At 38.8% G+C, this 26,681-nt stretch overlaps 1 protein-coding gene across 26 annotated transcripts in view; it reads right to left on the bottom strand.

The window, feature by feature from the left end:
* Window positions 1-26,681, bottom strand: part of SATB1 (SATB homeobox 1) — a 123,056-nt gene that overhangs the window by 58,173 nt on the left and 38,202 nt on the right. For 24 of the 26 annotated variants that reach the window (XM_033166006.1, XM_033166028.1, XM_033166005.1 and 21 more), the window contains 2 exons: window positions 8,276-8,387; window positions 4,865-5,319 (listed from right to left, as the gene is read on the bottom strand). In XM_033166006.1, the coding sequence (XP_033021897.1) occupies window positions 4,865-5,319; window positions 8,276-8,387 (567 nt within the window). The remainder of the gene's footprint in view (window positions 1-4,864; window positions 5,320-8,275; window positions 8,388-26,681) is intronic. The other 2 variants (XM_033166016.1, XM_033166026.1) reach the window with 1 other exon arrangement.

Below are 26,681 nucleotides of genomic sequence, written 5' to 3'. Positions count from 1 at the left end.
CTAGACCCTTCAACAATGTACTACTCTCTTCTTATTTAATAATAATAATAATAACAATAACAATAATAATAATAGAATTTATATACCGCCTTATACCTGGGGGTATCTCTTAATCTGAGGTTGTTGTATGGAGCACAGTTTATGGGACACACATTGAAAAATGTATGTTGTTGTTCAGTCGTGTCCGACTCTCCGTGACCCCATGGACCAGAGCACGCCAGGCACATGCAAATTCAAAGTTTGATCCCCCCCTTAAATATCCAAAAGCATTTCTTCTCTTTCACTGTACTATTTAACAATAAAATAATGATTAATGGAATTGCTGCGACTTCTCTCTCTCTCTCTCTCTCTCTGTGTGTGTGTGTGTGTGTGTGAGAGAGAGAGAGAGAGAGAGAGAGAGAGAGAAACACTAATGTGAGATGGGAAAGGGTAAAATTGAGAAACTAACAGATAACAATCTCAGAAATGAAACTTAAAAACAAACAAACAAACCCATCATATTTGGAGATTTAAAATATGTGAAATAATATATACATGTAGAAGCCTGGAGCATAAGCAAGAAACATGCTTAGTAGAAACATCAGTGGAACAAAACTGCTTCAGAAGCATATATGAAAAAAGGACTAAGAAATCAAGAAATATTACAAATCAAAATATCTGTTCCTTCTGTATGAAACACCTCTTTGTATTACACATAAAATTAAATATGATATCTTAAACAATAGTAAACTTGCCTTAACAGAGCTGATTTTTAGATAGACCCTCTATTTGCTAATATCTTTTACATTAAAATGCTGCATGAAAGTTTCTTTTTATGTAAAAAAATGAGGGAAGAGACATAAGACAGATGAGTGGGACACAAAAGAACAAAATATATCCCCCCTGCCCCTTATTTGTACAAGGTCCAGTGGCAACCACCGTCTCCGGAATAGTGGAATATATATTACCGAAATCATGGTCTATACCAACTGAAAGATGCATGAATTTGTCATAGGATATGGCAACATCAACTTTTTGACAAGAATGTTACAGATAAATCTATATTTTGTTTTCCTAGTACACTAGTAAAATGAGAGCTACTACTTAAGCAAAAACCGAGACCATATAACACTGGTCCTGAGAGATCCGCATTGGCTCCCAGTATGTTTCCAAGCACAATTTAAAGTGTTGGTGCTGACCTTTAAAGCCCTAAACGGCCTCGGTCCTGTATACCTGAAGGAGCATCTCCACCCCCATCGTCCAGCCCAGACACTGAGGTCCAGCGCCAAGGGCCTTCTGGCAGTTCCCTCACTGCGAGAAGTGAGGTTACAGGGAACCAGGCAGAGGGCCTTCTTGGTAGTGGCGCCTGTACTATGGAACGCCCTCACAGAAGATGTCAAGGCAATAAGCAACTATTTTACTTTTAAAAGACAACTGAAGGCGGCCCTGTTTAGGGAAGTTTTTAATGTTTGATGCTGTATTGTTTTTAATATTCGGTTGAAAGCCGCTCAGAGTGGCTGGGGAAACCCAGCCAGATGGGCAGGGTATAAATAATAAATTGTTGTTATTATTACATTATTGTAAGGCACCCTTCCCAACCCAGTGCCTTCTAGGTGTTGTTGGACTGTAACTCTCATCATCCTTGACCGATGGCATACTGGATAGAGCTGATGGATATTGTAGCCCAAAACATCTTCAGACCACGAGACTTGCTGGGGAACGCTATCCTAACTTGCATGGTCTTCAATTGTTAGTGCATTTCTGTGCACTAGCCAAAAAAATTAAGCTCTTAAAAAGCATACTACTCCCTTAATCGGAAATGCTTTTTTTCAGTGAAACTAGTTCTTGGTTGTCCAAGAACAATTTAAAAATAACTTCAGTCCGTAGCATAAATTCCACATACAGAAATATCCCACAATTTATATTCACACACGTTCAACTTAATTAAAATTCAGCATATGTAATATTACCAAAAAACCCTTCCTCCATTTCAGTAGAAGAAGTCATAGAGCTGGAAATATATCACAAATATTTTCAATTCACATTGTTTCAATGAGCGACTCAAGAATAAAAGCAGTTACATTTTCCAAAGCTCAGGCTGATGGACCTTGCTAATAGTTTGTGCAATAAAAATAAGTCAAACATTGATTTGCACTGATGAAGTAAAAAATCTAAAGTGAAAAACTGGAGTTTTAAAACCCGTACTGAAATGGGGTTATCATGGTTGTCCTATGAATATTTTTCTTTTATAAAAAGTGGGGAAGATTTTGTTTGAGGCAAGATTAATGAAAACAAATGAAGGGCTAGGTGGAACTATCTGTGCTCATTTGGAGCCTTAGAAACAACTGGGCTGTTGTGTCAGAACTTGAGAATGAGCAGTCAAAGTAAAACTATACTATACCTCTGGCATGCTAAAATCTGGCATCAAGACTGCTTGATGCAGACTACAGAGATTACTCTTGGACATCCAATGTGCAAACAACCTACAGCAAGGATGCAGAACATGTGGCCCTCCAGATGTTGTTGGACTACAACTCAACAGACCACTGGGGGCCTGAGGGCTCAATCCAATAAAATCTGGAGGGACACAGGTTCCCCACCACTATCCTACAGTATGAGGTTGGTGACTGTATTTTGTGCCCATACCGGTGACACAACTTTTGTTTGTTTGTTTGTTTGAAGTAAGGAGGGTATGTGCCATTTCTGATAGCTCACTGGAGAGCCTCCGACTACCAAAAAAAGGGAAGAAGTTAACGAAACAGAATATTGTTCAGAGGTACACCCACAAAAACGGGAAAGATGAACACTCAAATGGAGCACGTGGCATCCCTTTGAATGGGCTGTCAACTTTTTGAGGGAGGTACCGGTAATTCATTCCTGCTACCCTCCCCACTCCATATATTTTTAATTTTATATATATGGAATATATATTTAGAATGTATATTCTACTCAGAAGATTTTTATTTTATTGAATAAGTTTATTAAGTTTTCAAGAAAAGGACACCATCATCTTGGCTGTGAAATTATTTGCAGTTTGGGAATGAGTGACTGAGCATTCTGAGGGGCTCCCCCTGCTTTGCCTTTCATATGCTTTCTAATTCTTTCATCATTATTCTATTTATTTTGTAGCTACCGATGTAGATTACAAATACCAAAACAGTGTTGCAATGCATGAAGAAACTTCTCCAGGTATATAAAGACTTTTCTAATTAATTTTAAGTATTTCTGATGAAAGTATGTGCTGTGTTATCCCTTTCTTATTTAGTGAAATATTTGTACTTTCAAAATTTATTGATTCAGTTTATAAATTTTGCATTGTTTATTAATTGAACTGATGCTGCCTGAAATACTGAAAATTAATTTTATTGATTGTTTGCTGCAGCATTTTTTTTAGTTAAGGCAATTGTTCATATTGCCTGGTTGCGTTTTTTTGATATTGTTGTTTTTACTTTGGTATGTTCTTGTTAAAAGCTTTGGGCTTCATTTTGGAAAAGGTAAGTGGGGTACAAAAATGAAATCAAAGAAGAAGAATCCAAATCGAAATGCAACAGTTTCCCATTGGAACTGGTAAAGTTTTTGTAAAATTAGCATTTTTTCTTCTTCTTTGCAGGGTTTGTATCCTGGGCAGATATTTCAGTAGCTGAAATAATTGGTTTTTCTTTTTATTAGGCACCTGTGGTCTCCATTTTTTGCCATTTATGACTGTTTACATACATTGTTTTTATATCACATATTACCATTTACCATGTATGTCTATCATATTTCATTGGTCCCTTTTATGGGTAGCGCCAGTTTGTGTGCTCATATCTCTCCCATCTCTGATCTAGTCTGGTCCATCCTTTCTCTCCTTTGGTTTCTTTGTTGGGGGGTCACAAAATGGCAGAACATTGCTTCAGGATGAGGAGGTAACCCTGTTGAAGCTTGCTATTTATTTTTGTGTTCCAAATGTTTCATGAACAATTCTTGGCTTCTGTGGGTTGAGGGAGGTGGACTCAAGGATGGCAGTGGAAAAGATTATTAGGGCTACCAGTTGCAATATGCAGAATCTACCCTTTTCTTTAAACACATGGGGAGGAGACCCTCTTAGATATTGCTGTACTTCCAATTCCCATCAGCTCCCATCAGCATAGCAAACAGATAGTCAGGAATGATGGAAACTGCAGTCCAACAGTATTGTGGGGGACACAGGCTCCTGCTTTAACACTACTGGTGCAGCAGAAGAGGTTGCAATTGCTTCATCTCCTGCCTACTCTTTTACTGGATTTTTCTCTCAACTTTACACAACAACATCCAAGATGACACTGGGCAGGAGATGTAGCAGCAACTTCATCTCCTGCTGCATCACTAATTGTTAATTTTCAAAGTTGCCCTAATAGTCTGCAACCAAAGCATAACAGGTACAACGACTAATGCCACAGTATGCGTTAGTGCCCATTAAACAAGAAGTGAATTGACTAGGCAGTGCACACATTATAGATGCAAAGCAATTTATGACTGAAGTGAGCTACCTCTGGCTGAATGTGGCTATCAGCCCACTGTTGTGTAATTTTAAATTATGTTCCAAAGTCTGGGAATAATAGAAACTATTTATACTAAAAGTGTGCTTTAAAGGCCTTTAAGATGTTGCACTTTTTAACTGTTTACTTCTCCAAACCATGGTTACTAAGTAAAAAAAAAAAGGGGGGGGTGGTACGCAGGAGAACCAGCTAAATGTAATAATTTCCTAGTACATTTCCTAGAAGCTACCAATTTTGCATCTACCAATGTTTCATTTATCCATCATGGCAAGTCTAAGTTTGTGCAAATAATAGAATAATGAACAGGGGAGATGGCAAAAAAATAAAAATTAATAATCTTGCTTTTTTTTTTTTAAGAAAAGTCTAACCTGAGTTCTGTTAAATGCCACACGTGCAAAAACTGCCTGCGAGATTCCTGCTCGTTTCAATTCATCACGCACCCACTGGTAGATTTCGGAAGACACCTCTGTGTTAGTTGAGACCTGCTGCTCCAACGGCTTGTTCATGGATCTGCTGACCGGAGGAGGATGGTTCAAGTACTGTTGGTTTAAGGACTGTTGGGCTAGAAGTCTGTTCACTGCATACTGCTGGTTTAACAGTTGGGCCATTACCAGTTGCTGATTTACCAACTGAGGACTAATGGGAGTAGATACAAGTCCAGGATGCAGGTTTGGAAGTGGGGTCCGAACAGGTGGTTGACTGCTATGAGAAAGCTGAACAGGGGATGGAGGCTGTTCAGCTGTGTTCCCTGGGACTGGTTGGTGTCCAAAGTTGACGTGGTTGGCACCTTGTTGGGATAGTTCAGAAAGGCTATCCATTTCAGCTACAGAAGGAGGAGGGGAAAGAGAGATACTACTTAGATGAAATGTTTTACAGGCACATATATATATATATATATAGCAGCATGGTTGATAATCTTCACGAGAAGATTATTCCCTATTTGATTACAGAGCATTGCCAATAAAACATTGCTAGCATTTTCCTGGCTGTATTTTTTTTTATAGACAATGCATTATTTATTTAATAAAATTTATTATAAAGAAAAACCTCCAAGCGGATTATAAGGAAGCCAAAACAATAAAACGATCAGCAAAAAACAGCTCTTTAAAATACTCAAATAATATCAGCAATAAGTGCTAAAAAATATTAAAACACATGTAGACAAACATTCTACATATTTGGATAGAAAGGTGTGCTCTAAAGAAAACTGATTTTTAGCAGATGCTGAAAAAAGCATCGTGAAGGCACCTGCTGGATGCCAACAGGCTCTTGGAAAACTTGAGAAAGCTCTTTACTACCAAGAAGAGGGCAACTGGCATTACAAGTTCTGTAAAGCTTCAGTTTACAGACACTGAGTCTCTCATATATTACAATTAAAACTACCTTTGTATTCGGCCTGTTCCTTTTTAAATCCACTATTTAAAGTCCACCCACCCCCCACAAAAAAACTGAGAGTATTTTAAACATTTCTCTTTAAAGTTACATTATCATAGGACAAATATTAACTTCTGGGTGCATTCCAGCCTGTAGTTTTAGAATGGCTAGAATGGTTTATTATTATTATTAGCATTTGGAAAAGTGAGTGCAATGCTGTTATTAAAAGAACAGCCAGCAAATCCCTGGCTATGCGGAGGTGGAAAACACGTTTCTTTTCTAATGGCACAGCTAATACGGGGAATGAAATTCTGCAACAGTCTCTCAAAAGTTATTGGATACTATAACCATACACATCTGGTTTTGAGAATACATAGAAGTTTATGAGAAGCTCCATCATTTGAATGTTCATTGGAAAGCTTTTAAAAAAACTTGAACAAAAATAAATGCTGAATCCAGAGTATTTATTTCGGAAGGTACTGAAGTTACAAGTGATTTCTGTATATTAAACTGTGGTTCGGTTAACACAGGCCTCATTTGTACATTTGTGTACTTATTTTAACACCTCGTCACTTTTTAAATAACCACTGTTTTCATTCCTGGGGACGGAAAAACTTGTGAAGAAATTCCTGTGAAAACCAGGCTGCAAACTGCCCACAACAGCCTCGAGGGCAGCCTTTTCTACTGTTGTGGGGGTGCTGATTTGTGGCATTCTGCTAGCAGCAGCTGACAGGTGCTGCAGACTTGGTCATATACAGCAACCCGTTTTCACACAATTTTTCCCATAATCCCGTACCTAGGGAGGAATAGCAGTAGAAATGGCAGTGCCATTTACAGTGTAGTCCTAACATATAAGTAAGCCCCACCCTTATTCATGAATCCAATGAATTCATGGGACTTACCACCTGGTAATTGTGTAATAGGACTGCAGCCTAAGAACTGTAACAAGGGCCCTTGATGTCACACCGCCGCATGTGGCGCAAAGTGATAGGAAGGCTCTCTGTGTTACTCTGTCTGTGACAGCTGTCTCACCACATGCAAACCATCACAGGCGAACCATCGTTTAATATGGCAGTCATCAAGAGTAAACATGCATGCATGAATTTCACCAGTAGTCTGACCCCCTTTTCCTTCTTAGAGCAGGTCAATGGCTGCTAGCATTTTTATATAGCAATCTATTATATTTTCACTATCTAAGCTTAACTTTTTTTTTTTTTTAAAAAAGCAATATAATTAAATAAAAGGCAAACCCGTTACATCCTAATCCCTGTCCAACTAGGTCTTGCAATGTCTCAACAGGCAAATCTGATTTGTAAAAATGTTACATGGAAAAAATACGAGAGACATTGCACACACTTTTGTAAACCAAGAAATTTTTTAATAATGATTAAAAAAAATTACCAGCAACAACAACAAAAAAAGATGGGCCTTAATCTAATTAGTGTTTTGGTACAGATTGTGGTTTTATGTGATGTTCTGGTGAATTTTATGGTATTAGTATGCTTTTTCCATTTTAGAAAAGGCACACAAATGTTGAGATAAATGGCCAGGGGTGGCTTAACTATTTCCCTTCAGATGTTGTTACACTCTTAATTCCTATCAGTGCCTGTCTACATGGTCAATGATCAGGGATTATGGCAGCTGGCATCGAAAATAATCTGAAGGGCCACAGGTGAGTCATTAACGTTTTATGTACTGATCTTTTCTGCAAATGCTTAATCTGGAATGTATAGACTGGTGTCCCGCATGTTTGACACATAGACACAGTATGACAGTAATGTAATTTCTATCACTGACTGCAATGCTATTTGGATCAGATTATATATAGACACCCATCACTGGACTCTTGATTTGACTTCACAGAAACATGAAACTTCAAATAGGAACTGACTTCTGTTTTCACTCCAGGGTGTTTTGCACATTCAAAAGTTATTAACCCCACGCTCATGAAAACCATGAGCAAAAAAATATGGCGAATTTAGTCTTTCTTAAATTGAGAGATTATTTTCTTAAACCAGTATTTTAACATACGGTCATCATTATTATTTCTGCTATTATGGCCACATGACAGATTTTAAATCTGAAATGTTTTCAGTATTCAAAATGTTACAATTCCCTTTTTTATTTCTAAAACTTTGAGAAAACTAACAGCTGTCAGTATGCCAATATTAATCAATACTAATTTTTAAAACTACACATTATTAACATTTAAGCATTTACACAGCTTTCTTCCTCTTCTTTGGCTATACTGTACAAAAAGTGTTCTGGGAGAAGGAAAACTTTCTCTCATCTCCTGTACATATTAGCAAAAACAAGTCCAAGTTTCCAGAATTTGAATAAGTTTAAAGTGTTTCAAATCATAAACAAATAGTCACCATTACTTCAGCTCTTATCTTTATGCTTACCCATCATATCTTTTGCTTTCTTGAAATGTTTATACCACCTCCCAAATTCCTGACATTTTGCTGCCGAGACGTTTGCATAGTAAGTGCTGTTCACAATGGAAGAAATCATACTCTGAAAAAGGAGGGCAAAAGCATCTGTATTACTCAGATGTTTAACAAAATACATTATTTTAATTATCTGATAGACAATGTTTTAAGACTCAATACCATACTGAATTCTAATTCTTTAGATCCCTGCTATTTGTGCCAGTATCTTTGACAGAAATACCAGTCACTTGCAAAAATTATTTCATATTTTTATCTAGCCCATGACCCTCTGGGGGCTGTTTTTCCACACAAACATACATTAATGGAAGAAAACACATATTCTCCCTTGTGTTAAAAATCATGTAAAGTTTTGTTTTGACACATTTTAAAGCTGCTATATTATGAGGCTATGCAACAAAATCTAAGCTTGTACGATTTTCTCACATGACTATGTAAACACAGGTACACCCACGTAGGAAAAAATGGCAAGCCCAGAACAATTTATAATGAATGGTCAAAGATATCTGCTTATAAGTCTCATTGAAGATTCAATTTTTTGCATCATATTCATTTGGTATTATTTAATTATGCAAACCTAAAATTCTAATAGTATTTCTATAAAGAATAATTTTCTAGAATAGTTTTATCCCCTACTTCCCCCACTAATCAAGTGTTAATTTTTAGTTTTCAGACTCAGTAAGAAATAATCCTTAATATACAAAGGAAATACATCAATTTAATACATTAAGATGAATCTGAATGGATCCACCCTCTACTCATAACAGAGATAGTGGTCGAGCTTGTTATACCAGGTACTAAAGTGAAGTTACATTTCCCCCCGATTTGCAATTCAACCCTTGCCTTCAAAGGACAACATAATTTACCTGTTGGGTGTGGCACAGTACATTAGACCTTCTTCCCATCCTTACAGATGGGTGACAAGCCATCTAAGTTTCTTTAATCATAACTCTTACAATGAACCAGAGGGGCTTGATCAGATAACTACCTTGTTTGTAATGCTACTTGTCCTTTATGAATCTATAAAGGTAGGTAGCAGAGGATCAAAAAAGTACAAGGACTATGTATGGTGAAGCAATGGCATGAGGCAGAAATCATGGAAGTACAAAATCGAAGGGCCAAGATAAAGACATCCTGAGAATTAACACCTGTGGGACTTTTCAAGTCTATAAAATGACAGGCGGCTGTCAATTCTGTTGTCACGTGCTAGCTAAGTATCATATCAGAAAGACAGCTAAAAGATTACTGTTGTCAACTCTCTGCAAGGCAATCTTGTGTTCATTCAATTTCACATGAAAAGAACTTTTTCAAATATATATTATCTTTCAAATATACAACTCCCAAGTGAATATAACACTGCAATACATTTAAAGGTTCGCACTGAGATTTTTCTGTAGCTAGCTTTTACAATTTTTCTTTCTGCCTCAAATACTTCTAAAGTTAACTTAAATATTGCTAGTTGGCAAAAATATTTGCAAAGAAGTATTTTCAGTTATTTTCTCCATGCTGCCTATGGCTGCAAAAAGCTTTAAAATACAGGCGAAAAAGAACTAACATAAAATATAGCAAGTTATAGTGTCACAGATAGGTTTATCTAGGACCTGGTAACAGCTTTTGCCCTTTCCTGGGAAAGGAAAAAAAAACTTTTGACAATTTAAACTGCCGACAGATCTCTGTGTCTCTGCACATCCACTGCGAAATTGCTTGAGTTCATATGTGTCTCTAAGATCAAAAAGTACCCAAATTTATACATGCACAGTACTTGTAGTTCTTTTTCTGAGAGTCTGATGAAGATTTGATCTGAAATGGTGCCACCTTTGCAAAAGCCCTACTACACTGGGATGCTACCATCTGCCACAGACTGAGCTTTCTTTTACAGCCAAATACATTATTTATAATTATCTCTTCCATAACTATGTGGCAATAGGGATTGATTCCCACCCCCCATCCAAGTTCATTTTTGCTTCATCTAGACAGCTTTAAAATGTATCCTAAATTCTGAATCCTAGCCTCGCATAATATGGGATAAGATGGCATCTCAGTAATTTCGTATACATTTTGTGATTTAAAGGGGGGGACTCAGGTCTCTCGTCTGTTTTTTATATATTTTGTTTATTCATAAGACAAGAGAAGATTTATCCCTAGGTGTACTTTTATATCTGATCCAATCTTCATCAACCAGTACAGCATATTATAGGTGGCCTTTCTTAACTATGACCTGTAGGTTCTCTCATCATAAATGGCTTATGATTAAAAATGCATTGTTGTTCATTCTGGGAAGCAACGGAAAAAACAACGTTAATCAGGTCAGTTCAATCATCTAAACCAAAACTGTTCATGCTTTGCTGCCAAATCAACCAGCCACTACAAAATCTGTTATCTGTGATTGCTCAGCTTCAGGTCACAAAACCATTTATCCTCCACTGTCCCCAAATTCCACCCCACCCCCACCTGCCATTTTTAAGTATAATTTTTTACATATCTGTAAAGAAGACCAAGAACAGCTTCATCAAAGAAGATACGAATTAACAAAAAAAGTGCTATCTGACCTAAGAGGCAACTTAAGAAACAGATGTTCTAAGATGACTGCACGAACAAGAGATATTTAGTCTATTTCTGCATGTGAAAAGCATGCCCTTCCAAAAGTATCAAAGCCAGAACTTTCATAGTCCTTTCTGATTGTTTAAACTAGAAATGAAAAAGAAGCATTTATATAACTGGCTCATCGTTCTTGAAAGCTTTCAAGCTCTATCAGCAGAGGGGGCAAGGGCTACAACAACTTATTTACACAATTATCTAAATACGATTAAACAGCTGATGGACAAATATTAAACTGGAAAATGTATAGTCATTTCAGCTCAATGTAATCCTCTTTCTGTAAACACCCAAGATGATTCCCCCTCCCCAACTAGAACAGTCCTGACATCTCATAAGCCTAAGGGTGAATAACAAGAGATTGTTTTTGATAGTTATAAATATTCAAAAGACATGCAGACCATCTGCTTTCATATTACAGGTAAAGCAAGTCTGAAATGGTGACTGCTATACAAAAATGGTTCTTTTAACAAAGTCTTCCTCTCCTCAAAAACTATAAAGACAGATGTCAAAAGCTGTTTATACAGGGGTAATCAGGAGTGTGCAAGATGCAATATTCCTTTTATGCACAGAGCTTGCTAGAGTTTCTCTTATTTCTTCCCATCCATGTGTTGCCATCACATTTCTAGGAGTTTAAAAAAAAAATCTTTTGAAAAATGGAGATCTCACAAATACCCCAAAAGGTGGCTATTTGTATCACGAATGCTAATTAATATCAGCAAAGGGGCTTCCCCTAATTCTATTGAAAAGGAAGCGTGGATTTGAAATGCCACACTGCAGGTGGAAGACAATGAAAGAATTAAACAAGGTTAATTGTATACTATCCTGTCACTCAGTATTTCCACATCACCACCTTGTACACAAGTCAACATCTGTTAAATTAGGATTTGCTATAAGCAACCCAAGTCTCTCTCTCTCTGCCCCCCCCCCACTTCAAATAAGGTTTTATTTAAGCTTTAACATTAATCACACTCTCCACGAGTAGGCTTATAACAACATAATGATTTTGTCAAGTGGCAAGTTAAAAGATACCTTATCTTCTAAGCATAATATTAAGAGCACTGTCCATAAACCCTTACCGTCAATTTTCAGAACTGAAAAATTATCTTGACAGTAACCTTTTAATGTATCACATTAATGACCCAGCAGTGTTAAGCACCTTGTTTTTATAATTCTCAATAAAAGGGACATTTAATGAACAATCTGTCAAAGTACTGGTTCCTTTTCTTCTCTCTGTCTCTCTCCCCTTCACCCAGTACTATTAAAGGCTGTTTCAAATTCTGTAGAGGGAAGGCCATTTCAAACAGTGGGGGTTTTATAAGGGCTTCTGATAACCATTTTTTTTCAGTTTTTGAAAATATATATACCTACAGCCCCCCAACAAACACATCATGCATATCCAATGTAAATGATACCAGAATCCATGACTATGGACTTCAGATTCACATTGCATGTACTTTAAGAAAAAAAACAAACCACAGCCCTCCTGTCGATACTCCCACCCCACACACAGGCCTTGCTTGTGTTGCCCTCATTCATTACATCCTTATATCTGCAATGGAGGACAACCACCAGATTTTGTTCTCAATGGACCAGGGTCTGTAGAGCTATTTAGCAAAAAGAAAAGAAAAACCTAGTCCTTACACTTCAGCTTTGCAAGTGAGTATTGAAACTGATGTCAATTTTAAGACAAAATAATTCCTAAACAACCACCCAAAAGAAATTGCTATACAGTATAATATTAGTATAACAAAAAAAAACCCCACAAAAAACACCACCCGTCATTTCTTCATAAAGGTGAATAGACAGAAGAAGCTTGGTGGATCACAACATGAAAGATCTCAACATGAAAGATATTCTGCCTGCTTTCCCCAGTCTCTGAAATATCAGGGTTTCTTCAGAAGAGCTCAACAGGAGGAGTAAGACTATTGGTACAGAGGGGAAATGATTCCTTTCTAATTTGTACTCTATATTGCTTAATGTAACTCACTGATCTCAGGAACCCCTTAAAATGATATAGGACCTAGATACTGGCACATAAATTCTTCTGAAGGATTGGAATAAAATTTGGGAATCATGACCCTTAGAATGTTTTTTACAGTTTTCTTAAGAGAAAACTCTTTAAAATTATTACACAGATAGTATCCCATTCCTTTGCAAATTTCAGAAATGTCTTCTTCTATTGTTACTAGAAGCTCCAGACACTTTTAAATAAGATTTGGCATTCCTTTATGACAGATATAGTGGAACCGTCATTTTCAACACAACCCTCGTCACAAGCCTGGCAAATCTGGAACTATAACTTGATGATCTGATAATGCTGAGAGTCTTTACTTGGACTTTGAGATACTTTTACTCAAGTGCAACTACTCATCCTACAATCAAGAGGTGAGCTGCAGCTTGTGAATCTTCTGAACTGTCCTCGGGGACAGACCCAATATATAGTGCCCTGCAGTAGCCAATCCATGAAATACAAAGTTGGAAATTATGGCTGCTAGCTCCTGTTTTCGACAAAGTGACACAGTTATCAGATGCAACTGATAAAAGGTCACCTGGACACATTTGTCACCTCATTGATGACCTTTGCTGAAGATGCATCAGCAAGTAGGAAGTACACCATCCTATGCATAGGTAGATTTATAAAGTTTAATTAGGAAATTGTTGCTACCAATATTAGGACTCAAGATTTTGGTGTTTTTTCATGTTTAAATGGAAATGTCTTGTGATATTTCAAGACCTATTGATACACCTGGGACAGCTTCACCCTAGAAAATCCACAATGTCCAGGACACATCTGGAGCTATAATGATAAAAGGCATGGCATTAAAGGCTACAATGCAAATGGAAGCAGAAGCCTATGAAGGTGGACAAACTGAAACACAGATAACCCCATGTCAGATTCATTATTCCAAGTATCTATTACCATGCTAAAAGCTTTAGCCTGCAGTAAACTTGGGTCCCATTCACGTAACTTTCCCTTTCATTGTGCAGCTTTAAACTGACAGTTTGAATTGGCACACAGTGACCAACTGTGCAAATAAGTTTGTCAAGCACCAGAATGCGCAAGAGCCGTTCTATACAATACTGTGACAACACTCGTAGAACATTGATAGCCTACCAGTCTATGCAAAACAAATTAGGCCACATACGTCCAGGAAAAAAAAGAAAACGAAAACTATCTGAGGTACTTTTTATTCGCATTGTTCTTCATTTGAAAGGAAAAGCTAATGACTGTATCACTTCAGATTAGAGAAAACGCATTTCAAGTATTTCCCCATATTAGAAAAAAGCATACTGCCCTTCTAAAAACTAGTCTGATAGAGGGGCCCTTCAGATTTCCTTTTTATAGTCTATACATGATAATTTGGGCTCATGATGGTGTCAGGGCAGTTATATGTGATTACATTTTCAATACTGTTTGTGCCTATAAAAGTCTTGGGGTGGACATACTGCTTCATTTCTAATGTCCTGTAGCTTCCTGCTGAAATACTGCAATTTTCACACATTTCTTTTTTTTGGGGGGGGGGGGAATCAGGCAAGTGGCTTGTCCTGCTTGTATTGCGCTATAACGCCCTTCCAGACTGAAATGGTTCCCTAATACTGAGCATCATTGTAGAGCAACTAATGAAGTGGAATGGTGCATTGATGGTCCAGTATAAATCCACCACTAATTTGTTATTATTGTGTCAATGACATGTTGCAGAATTACACCTAGGAAGAAGAAAAATGTCAGCCAGTTGGGGGCGGGGTGGCATAGTTTTCTGGCTTATGTCCTTCATGTAGGGAATATTTTATAGATGAAGATGTTTGGGTGATGGCATTGCCTTCACTCCATAGTATCTTCATTTTACCTTTGTGGCATCACCATGTAGCCAAAATGTGGATTGGCTACTTGATTGATTAATTTATTGCATTTATATGCAACCCTTCACCCACAGATCTCAGGGTGTTTCATAACATAAACATGATGGCCTTAACTATTGCTAGGAATAAGGTGAACAATTTGGGGCTGGGGGTAGAGAAAGCTGTGAAAAGGCTTGCTCTGAACCATCACCATTTTTGCATGTGTTCTGAATGTGTCAAGGGAATGCACTTCCAATAGGTCAACACTTAAATGCTCTTTCATTTCTCTCCCTTCCCCCCCCCAAAAAATTGCAGTAGATGAAACACTGTTTGCAAAAGGAAAGATCTTCATGGAACTTCCCCCATTTTTCAACACAAGAAAACCTATTCAAATAAAAATGGATAACATTTGACCAGATATGTGATTTTTATCAGGAGCATACAAAAGGAATGGGATAAACAATGCTCAAGGGGACTATCTTATATCTGCTTCTATTTAATACCAACATGAAGCCATTGGGAGTGGTCATTAGGAGTTTTGGGGTGAGGTACCACCAGTATAGTGAGGTACCATCAGTATAGTGGTCCGTATAGTTAAAGCTATGGTTTTCCCAGTACTGTAGTAATGTATGGAAGTGAGAGCTGGACCATAAAGAAGACTGATCGCCAAAGAATTGGTGCTTTTGAATTATGGTGCTGGAGGAGACTCTTGAGAGTCCCATGGACTGCAAGAAGATCAAACTTATCCATCCTTAAAGAAATCAGCCCTGAGTGCTCACTGGAAGGACAGATCCTGAAGTTGAGGCTCCAGTACTTTGGCCACCTCATGAGAAGAGAAGACTCCCTAGAAAAGACCCTGATGTTGGGAAAGATGGAGGGCACAAGGAGAAGGGGACGACAGAGGATGAGATGGTTGGACAGTGTTCTCGAAGCGACTAGCATGAGTTTGGCCAAACTGGGAGGCAGTGAAAGATAGGCGTGCCTGGCGTGCTCTAGTCCATGGGGTCACGAAGAGTCGGACACAACTGAACGACTGAACAACAACAACCACCAGTATGCTGATGACACTTCTATTTCTCAATTAGTTTTGAATCAGGAGAGGCTATTCAGTTCCTGGGCCATTGCCTAGATAAAAGTGATGAAATAGGTGAGGAAAAACCAGCTGAGCTTGAATCCTGTGTACATGACACTTTACACAGAACAGATGCAACACCCCCTCCCCCATCTCAAGTGGCCTACAATACAAAAGAGACATATAGAAGCGAAAGGGGAGGAGAGAGGCAGCAAGGGTCAAATGTTTTGGCTTAATTACAATAAGGTATTAGGACTAAGGGGGTGAGGCAGTGGAAAATTCAGAGGGAACAGAAGAAGAAAATCAAGGATAGATGCAGTGAATAGAAATAAGATTAGGTGAGAGATAAACTCACTCCAGTGAAATGTTGTGGGAAACAAATAGTACAACTAGATTAAAATCTGATAAACTCATCATCAGATTGTTTGATCACAGGACAGAATGATTCTGGCACGCCAGCAAAGAGCTTAATATTCTCCCATCCTCATTTTCTAGACTCTTACCTGATGCGTTTTCACCCTACAACCACTTGCTTAAGTGACTCTTCCATTTCCCATTCTCCCTAGCTGCAATGGCAGTCCCCAGAGTTCACGAATCTGGGAAGTTTGATGTTTTTCCTACATTCTGCCCCACCCTTAAAAAATAACAACCCCCGAAGAATTTTCTAATGATTGTATGCCATACATTTCAGGAGCAAGCACACAACACCAAAGCCAATTAGCATAATAAAATTATGCTTTAAGTTAAGGCGATTGTCAATAATATTTCACTTTTTTGTTCTAATGTTTAGTTAGCAGTTGAATGTTATCTATATGAACTGTTCATGGTCTTAACTCCAGCACCAGTGCTTCATATTCAAGTATAAATGTTACGAATGTTGTAACATCTATGCAAGTAACCATGGCACTTTGACAACATTAAATGTATACAATCCTTAATAGAATAATATAAAAATATAATACTTAAAAAGGATCAACAAATAACTTTTAAGCCTAGATTTAAAAGCCTATGTAGTCCAAGCTTGTTTCATTTGAATGGCAATGAGCGACAAAAGGCTCTGATGTTTAAGTTCTCTCTCCTATTATGTTTATAGTGTTGACATCAGTCTACAATAAAAATTTTCAACAGAATGGAAAGTCTATTCCAGAATAGACCAGAAACTTCTACAAATATGAAATGCATTGGTACATTAAGAAGCATTAAAAAGCCTCAAATTCACCACAAATATCGTCAGTTGAGGAAAACTGTACAATATCTTACAATACACATGATAAAAAAACTCTGACATGTTTTCTACCATATATAACTTCTGTAGCCCCTTCCATTAATGATAATTTGTTGTTTTATGCTGGACTCCTTATCTATCCCACAATGATCTTGCCTTTCTATTATATCTTTACAGTCCTGAAATGTTTATATTCATCTATTCAGATCAATATGAAATGCTTATATTCATCTATTCAGCTCAAGATGTCTAGTTGGTGGATGTACAAGAAAAAAAACCCCACATGCCACAAGATTCTTTTTTCTAGTACAGATGATGGGTAGGATCCAAAGTGTTTCCTTCCCTAAGGATTCAGATGAGGACGAATGGGAGGAAGAGACAAATGGTTATTGGAGTTCTCCCACTCAAGCCCTGGACCAGGAGCTGAGCCCTTCTGCTGAGAATCAACCTCTGGAAGTCTCACAGACCCCCTCTTCCTTGGTTTAGTGGAAGGAGGTGGGGTTATCCAATGCCAGGGAGGCCCCTTCAGTACCAGAGGAGAGAGAGCTCCATGGCATGGACTGAGCTGTCAAGGGAGAATGAAAGCCGTTTGTCTCCGAAGCAATGACAGCACCTCCACAGGCAGGGGCAGACCCAGTTTCCAAGAAAGAGGGCCTGGCTGGGTCTGCACATCTGTTTAAAGGGGATGGGGAGATAGGGCCAATTGTTGGAACAGCTTCATGCTCATTCATGCACAGTTTCAGACTGCAGTTCCTCAGACTGCAAACCTGACTTCTGGTATTGTCCCTGAAATGCATTTAGGTAGGGAATCCTAAAGCTTGGTTTGATCTATGCTTCATCGCTGGTGTCCAGGGGCATCTGAACTAATTTCTGCTCTTCTCTTGTTGCTGAGTTTATGCTGTCTGAATAAAACTTGGCTCCCTACTTCCAAGAAAGTACACCTGTTGTTGTTCTTGGATGGCAGCCAGGACAGTTCCTTCTGTGAATGAAAGAGCTGCTTCTGTTCATGGAAATGAATGAGATTTGTAGATGCTGCCTATTGGAGGAAGCAGTGGCAGCAATTTTCACCCATTTTCTCTTTTACCTGCAGCTGTCTGTGCTGCCTTGTGCTGTTCTGGGGGATCACCCAAGCCACCAGAGAATACTTTCAGGGGGCACAGAGAGAAAAAGTATGGGCAAAAACTGCCTTCACCCCTTCCTGCAGTGTGAGCAGAACTCTGCTGAGCATAAGTCAATTTCCAGCCCATACTGGTGAGCTCCCTGCAAATCATTGTCTAGGAAACTGGGAGCCAAATGCAGGATTTTCACCTTCTTGTAACCTTAGTAAGTATTAACCATATTATCATTCATACACAAGCAATGCTAAACTATGATTAAAGGCAGGCAAGGAAAGAGATGTGGGTTTGCTCTAAAGAACGAAGTAGGAAACCTTGGTTTGCGGAGAGTCAAAACATCATGCTTTCACCGAGATTGAACGTTTTAGTGGAAGGAGCTCTCAGTGAGGCTATCTATCACCCACCTATATGAAGGCGTCAACAGTCATCAACAGGTTTTCCACACCTATCAGCTGATCACTCATTCCCACCACCCTGCTGAGTAATACCCCTCCCCACTCCCTGACTATATTTAAGGGTCTGGTGTATCTGAAGAAGTGTGCATGCACACGAAAGCTCATACCAAGAACAAACTTAGTTGGTCTCTAAGGTGCTACTGGAAGGAATTTTTTATTTTATTTTGTTTTGACTATGGCAGACCAACACGGCTACCTACCTGTAACTGGCTCTATGAAGGCAGTTCCCAGAAATGGTAGTTTCTATTAGGAAAGCAATTTTTGCATCTAAGATGACTGAATAACAGGCCTTAATCATTCAGGATGATCAGAAATGTAAATAAATAGTGGGAAGGAGTGATTAACCTAAAGTAAGCAACATTTTTTTCAGTGCAGTGGTAGATGTGACAAATATCATACTTCATAGAAAATGTATCAGTGTTAGGTGTGCTCAAGTGAGTGTAGGTAGTTATGATTACTAGTACAGCTAAAATAGCTCTCCTCATACTGAGTTTGAAATTTTTGCAATTTGGGAGGGGGGGAATCATCCGATACACACTTATCTGAGAGTAAGTCCCATTGAACTCAGTAGGACTTCTGAAATGACGCATATAGGATTATTCTATCAATGTTCTATCTATCTGCACTGGACCTGAAATAATTTTTTCATATCCATTACTTTGGGTCAGAGCTACTACATGTTTAAGCCATTTCATAGGTCTATGGTTTACTTAGGCTAAAATTAGCTCTACTGTATTTGACGACACAGTAGCAACCCTTCAGGACAGCTGGACCACAATGTTGTGAAAACACTGTCAAATATTATTTTAAAGTTCCCACATAAAATGAAAACAGAGGTTTACAAATTAAAAACAAATAGCAAATTAATGTACACAGCTTACAGCACTAGTATATTTAACAGAATTTATTGTGCAAATAAGCTCTGTGCGTGTGTCTGCTGTATAGAACCTGAACCAAGACTCTCAAAGTTCTGCGCTCCCCCCCACAACTCTCTAAAACACAAACTAGCACGTGTCTATTCTATTCTAGTGAAATTTCCTTATAATTACCATATTTAATTTTGCATCTTTATTAAGGCTTTTATTGTCATTGATTGATTGATTGTGTATGTGTCAGGTACTACTACAACTCTTGCAAAAGCCACCTCACGGCTGGGCAAATTGTCATCTATGTAGCGCAGGGTTGTTGTTGTTTTTTTTAAAATCCCAAACAGAAAGTATCTTGTAGCCAGTCTGTTGTTCATGTAGAAGAATATGTTTTCTCCTTCCATGGAAACATGGCTCAGATATACTTCCTGGTTCTTTTTCCTGAACAGAACAAACAGGGCAATAAGCAGAGTGAGCAAAATTATGCTTGGTGCAAGCTTAAATCCATAGGGGCTAAAATACTTTGTAATTGGTATGGGCAATATATAGTGCTGCAGTTCTCATATACATGAACACAGTCATCAGGCCTTACTGCCGCTGAGCTTCCAGATTTTTAGGAACCATTGTGCATTCAAAGCTGCTGAAAGGAAATTTGACCTGGAAAGTATGAAAGGGAATATTATTTTTAGGGGTATGTATTGGCCCTGTGTAATTTCCAGAATTAGGAGGTTAAACAGGGGTGGGGTCCCCATTTTCCCAAATCAGAATGCACTGTTAAAATGGCACATCAAGCTGGATCAGAGCCTCCCTTTGTGAACTTGAGTGCTTAAAAAACACTGGATTTTTAATATAAATTCTGTGTCTTTTTAGAAAAACCAAACTCACTATGGAAACTAACTATGGAGGTTGTGGAGAGGCGAGAGGAAGATCCTTAATTTTGACAGACAGCTCTAGGTTTTAATGAGAGAATTATTTTCCCAGGAAACTCCAATCAGAGTGATTTGGGAGAAGGATATTGAAATAAATATTAAACACTGTGCTTGCTTTTTACTTGAATCTATGCTATTTTTCCTCTACCACCTATGCACGTCGGTGGTGATACCTCTCCTATAGGAAATAGGTTCTACTGGGGAAAAAGATCTATTGCTCTTTTTGGGTGCTGAGAAAAGTCTGTCACCCCATCAACAATTATTGAGGTAAAAGGGTTGACATTTTCCCCCACTCCAGACTTTCCTGTGGATCCTGTCATTGCATTTACCTACTCCCAAATGGTAAAATCTGGGGGTGGAGAATGACTTGCAGGACAATGGCTGCATCTATCATTCTGAAATGTAGCAGGCTTCATCTCTTCAGAAATAGTGGCCATGCCTGCAACTTACATCCATGTTTTGTAAAAAAAAATGAACGACTTTTTTCTTTTTAAAACAAACTTTTAAAATTGTCCTGCATTAAAATGCCTTGATGTGTCCGCCTTTAAGGTTTAATCCAGGGGTCCCCAAACTAAGGCCTGGGGGCCAGATGCAGCCCAATCGCCTTCTCAATCCGGCCCGCGGACAGTCCGGGAATCAGCGTGTTTTTACATGAGTAGAATGTGTCCTTTTATTTAAAATGCACCTCTGGGTTATTTGTGGGGCATAGGAATTCGTTCATTCCCCCCAAAAAAAATATAGTCTGGCCCCCCACAAGGTCTGAGGGACAGTAGACCGGGCCCCCTGCTGAAAAAGTTTGCTGACCCCTGGTTTAATCTGAACTAGAGGGGCTCTTTTGCTTTCAAATTTCATCCACTTCTGTGAAAAAGAAAAAGAAAAGTTATAACCATTTTAAAATTCCCCATTAGAGTGAAATGGGTGGAAGGAAACAGAGCTTCATTTTTTAACAGATCTAATCTGATGAATTAGATCTGAATTGGAAAGACACAGAGCAGTTCTGAAACAGATTGGGCTGCTTCCCAAAGCTACAGATGCAAGTTGAATCTTGTGACTGGTGCACACCTCTAATTATTTTACCCTTGTGAATATGGCATTATTAATGTTTCCTCACATAAAAATACTGAAAATGGCTTATCTAACAAGTCGGGAGAAAGTACAAGAACATTCCACAGGAGAACAAGCTAAAATGGCAATATGGGGGAGAATAGAAGTGTCCCAAACATACACATCCATTCTTAAGAATTAGCAGCAGCATCAATAAAAGAGCAAGACAGAATTTTAAGGCCACTATATATCATTCTACTGTTCTGGCCATGTGTATAAATTTATTGTAATCCTAATAATTTTTTTAAAAATGAATGAGGGGATAATTACAAAATTTGTCTTTCAAGCCTGTCTGCAATCTAACTCTTTTCGTTAGTAAATCCATAGTTGCTTAGGGGTAAAACAGGAGAGGGAGAATTAAAGGGTGGGATTGCAAAAGAGAGCAATTGGAAGGTCATAATAAACCACATTTGTGTTGGTCTATTTTCTTACTAGTGGGACACCCCTTTTGTTTCTTTCCCCATTCTCCACTCAGAACTTTGTTTTACTCTTGCCCTGCATTATTTTGATTTAAAAAAAGCAAGAGAATTCTGATAATCTGATTGGTTACAGGATGTTGTTATTCCACAGATAGTGTGGAAATGGACATGCCACCAACTTTATCTAAGCAATTATAGACCGGCAAGCACCATCCCCCACAAACTCGCTTCGTAATTAACTCATTTTATGTAAGCTTTCTCTGAGAACTCTGACAAAATAAACAAACAGATCTTGAGGTCTTTCTGAGAGTTCGCCAAGAAATCCTGAAAACACAAAAACAGATAAAAAATTCCTCACCACCACTATTTCCATTAGCCCAACGTTCCCAAAACATACCCTGGCAAACTGCAGACAGAGGCACAGAGCAATTCAGCAACAGTCAAGGAGTATTCTTTAAAGCCTAGATACTCTATTGCTATACGTAAAACGCTCCCCACACCTCCCAGCTCCGTCCATAAAGCAGACAGGCACTGGGAACTCTGTTTCCCAGGCAGGAATGGATGCTGTAGCAGAGCCATGTAGAATATTAAAGATGGGGTCTCTTCTTCCTCTGCTAAGTCCTCTCTCACTTTAGCCATCTTTGCTTGTGGCACCTCTTTTTTTTGGCAAGGGCAAATACAAGAGAGTTTTGAGAACAGTCATTAAAAAAGCCCCAATATTTAGAACTGGAAGATTTGGGCTCAGCTCATAGTAGTTTGTTGTTTCTATTTCTCAATTCCAAATTTAGAGAATATCACTATAAGCATTATTCTAAACAAAATAAAAAAAATATTTTTAAAAATCCTTCAGTAGCACCTTAGAGACCAACTAAATTTGTTCTTGGTATGAGCTTTTGTGTGCATGCAAAATTCTTCAGATACACTGAAACAGAAGTACTATTTTAGTGTATCTGGAGAAGTGTGCATGCACACGAAAGCTCATACCAAGAACAAACTTAGTTGGTCTCTAAGGTGCTACTGAAGGGTTTTTTTAATTTTTTATTTTGTTTTGACTATGGCAGAATAACACGGCCACCCACCTGTAACTAGCAATATTCTAGTCTTTTAAATGTGTCTGTGGGAACGGGGGGGGGGGCATTGTTTTGGTTTAATTGTTTACTTGTGTTTTATCTTTGTATTTTATTCTGTGAACATCCCTGGTATCTTTTGATGAGGGACGGTATATACATTAATTAATTAATTAATCAATCAGGAAATGTGACTCAGAAAGAAACATTTCTTCTCACAAGCAGACAGTCTTGATTTACATTGGCCTGTCAGGTTAACTCAATTTATACTTTGCAGATGCCTTTTTTTTTTTTTACAGAGGAATTTTTAGAAAACGACAACCTTCTTGTAAAATCTTCTATTCAAGGATAAAGTTGCTTGGAATGATGAAGGGGGGGGCCCTGAAAAGTATAAACATCTGTAAAGGTGATATAAAAAAGAGGTGTTGTGCATAAAAATGCACTGTAATTTAATGATACCACAAGGCCGTTCTAGAGCTTGAGGCAAGCGGTGTATATTGCTGCTCTTTGACACAATTTGATTTTGCTAATGAAATAAAAACGCCTCCTTTAAAGCTTTAAGGGATGTGAGATACCAGGCCTTAGACAACATAATAGGCTACTACCTGTTCCAAATCCTCAAGCGAAGATTGCCTAATGGCCTGCTGATAGAGATGTCTATCTTGGGATATGCTGAGAAGCGAAGGCAAGGATTAGGGTGGTTGTAGTACCTTGTCAATTTTTACAACAGTGGGGAGAGAGGTTAGCTTTTGGAGCATTTTCCTATTAAGACTTTTTTTTTTTTAAGGATTCACTTAAGCCAAAGTTCAAGCTGAATCACAAATCTCGTTTTTAGCATTATTACAACTGCTGAGGTATACGATGACTAACGCTGTCGAAGCGTTGCGAACACATGTAGGTGCACACACAGCAACATGTGAACTCTTCAAGTTGAACATTATTTTATATGGGTGAAGTACAGCTGAAGGCCAATTATGTAATATGTAGAAGAAGACTGAGGCAGTCAGTACCTATATATCATAACCAGGAATAAGTTTCGGTTTCGTGTTTTGGGGGACCTTTGGGCAAGATAGTCCTCTTTTTAAGTGGGGACACCTTTTCCTCAGCACTACTGCCCATTCCCTTGCCTACTTCCTCTGGGATCAATCCACATGGGAAGAGGGAGAACGTAAGGCAAGTGGAGGATGCTGCTCCACTTCTTCAGGCCTATTCAGGGCCGGCCCACCCATGAGGCAAGGTCAAGGGACTACTTCAGGGAGTGGAATCCTCAGAGGCAGCGGAATGTATGCACTCTAAAGAATGTATTTCCATCTACTCCTGCTGCAGTGGCAATGGTTGTGGCATGCTCCTTGGAGGCCAGATCTGCTGCCCCCTCAGTGTCAGCCCCCCTCCCATGCTGCGTCTATGCAGGAGACACTGCTGATCTCCCTCCCACCTCCTAGCGGAGGCTGCCCTATGGGGTTTCTTGGGCTCTGCACCCACCTAGTGCTATTCAGAGTGGGCTTCTTTCCACCCCATGACGACCTTTGATTCCCACTTCAGCCATCAGTTAAGATTAATTTCATTCCCACCTCCACCCCCCATTCCCGATATAAAACTTCACTCACCCCCTTGTTTCTGATGTAGATATTTATCCCCCCCCACCCATTGTTCCTGATGTAGATCTCTGCCCACGCCTTCTTCCCTGGTGTGTGTGTGCCATTTTGTTGTTCACCTCAGGTGCCCAAATGTCTCAGGCCAGCCCTGTTCCTCTGTCACTACTTCCATGCTCAGCAAAGCAGCTGCAGTCAGGACAAAGAGAATAGGGCTTTGAGTCTCCAGGGAATTGACAGCAGGCCCCTTGCATGTTCTGGGCATTGGCTGGTGCCCAGCACTATAGACCTGCTCTCCCCTCCATATGCCTTCCCTGACAGGCATACACTGGTCAGCTGCTGAACAGAGAGATTACTCGTAAGTGGCTTCACTGGTGTATCTGCATTGTGCCAATCTCCCCACCCTTCGCTTCTCCTTCACACCCTGCTCTGTCCCATCCTGTGTGCTGCTTATGTTTAGTGGCATATGCCCACCTTGCTTCTCTTAAGTATTTGTGTTGATATAAGCATAATTCTTTACAACACAAAGCATTTCACATAATTTAAGGTATTAACAGGAATACCTGGCACTGGTAAAGAGGAAAGAAGTGGTTATAATCCAAACTGCTATGCCTGTCACCAAACTCAACACATCTCATTGGCGTCAAGGCAATTAACACTACCAAGACTTGTTCTTCCTACCTTGTGCAGGCCTATGGAGCACAGTTTATACATTAACGTGGCCCTACCTTGGAGAAGGAGAGTGTCAGCACCTTGTCCCCTTCTAAAGCAAAATTAAGCATTCTTACAAAACTTTATATACAGATCCTGAATGTCTAGACCTGGATAATGAGTTCTAGTAATCCACCGAACAGCATACATGCAGTCACTATGTTGCACTTTGTAAGCTATCTTGCACTTCTTTATGAAAACAATGTGTATGAGAACAACAGGGCAATATTACTCTCGATCAACCTGCTGTGGGTGTAAGAAGTTATTTTGCACAACTGCTGTATGCATGCTTTCTAGTGGATAAACAACAGCATCTCTCACAACATTCTAGTACAGAGGGGACAAAAGATAGAAAACGCCCAGTTCTAATATTGCAACTTTCTCCTTGCCCCTAATTCAGACTAGACCAAATAAACACCAGCTTTAGTTTCCACTGTTTCATGCATGCACAGTAATGACAAATTAAAGCCCAGGCACTTGGTCACAAACCACACACAATGATTATACCAAAATCAACTAAGAGTCTTGTGGTATCTTAAAGGCCAACACATTTATTATGCCATAAGCTTTTGTGGATTAGAGTCCAGTTTATCAGGTGCATGAAGCGTAATCCTCAATTGGCAGGTATTTATTACACAGATGCATAAGTGTAAAAGTTGGAGTTAAACAGCAATGAAGTAGAAAAAGGGTGCTCTGTGATAATTTGGTTCTTACTTTTTTTGCATTTCAATGCCATTTAACTCCCAACTATTACCTTTCCCACTCTTTTATGTCCATGTGTATACATACCTGCCAACTGAGGATTACATTTAATCCACAAAAGGTTGCGCCATAATAAATTTGTTAGTCTTTATGGTGCCACAAGACTCTTCCGTGTTTTTACTGCAGGGAGACCAACACAGCTAACCCTCTGGAAATGATTATAACTTCACTCCAAAATTGTTGTTATAAAACAAACACGTCTTAAATCTATTTTTAAAGCCAAATGGTTTATGGGGGGGGGGAGTAACCAAACTAGGGTCCTTCCCTATGCATCTATATCTAAATAAACTCAAATATTCTTTACAATGATTAGGACGAAATGCAAACTAAAAAACCCTGGGGAGGAAAGCAAAGCAGTACAACTTACAGAGCTGATGTGCCCCAAGGGCTATAAGTTAATTTTGCTTGGTGCAAGGAACCTTGATAAAATGGATCATCGGCTTTTATTTATTCATTCAAAAAGTCATTATGGCTGTTAGGAAAGTCTAAAGAACTTGACAGCCATATAAATACATGGAGCAAAAGCCCAGAATCATACAAACTCCAAAAATATTTTAAAAATAATTATGGGGTAAATTAAGCTTGATTGGCAATGACCATATTTCT

This window comes from Lacerta agilis, chromosome 12 (genome assembly GCF_009819535.1).
Source record: "Lacerta agilis isolate rLacAgi1 chromosome 12, rLacAgi1.pri, whole genome shotgun sequence".
NCBI classification, from domain to species: Eukaryota; Metazoa; Chordata; class Lepidosauria; order Squamata; family Lacertidae; genus Lacerta; species Lacerta agilis.
The sequence above is the reverse complement of the archived record's forward strand: the minus strand, read 5'-3'. Positions and strand labels throughout refer to the sequence as shown.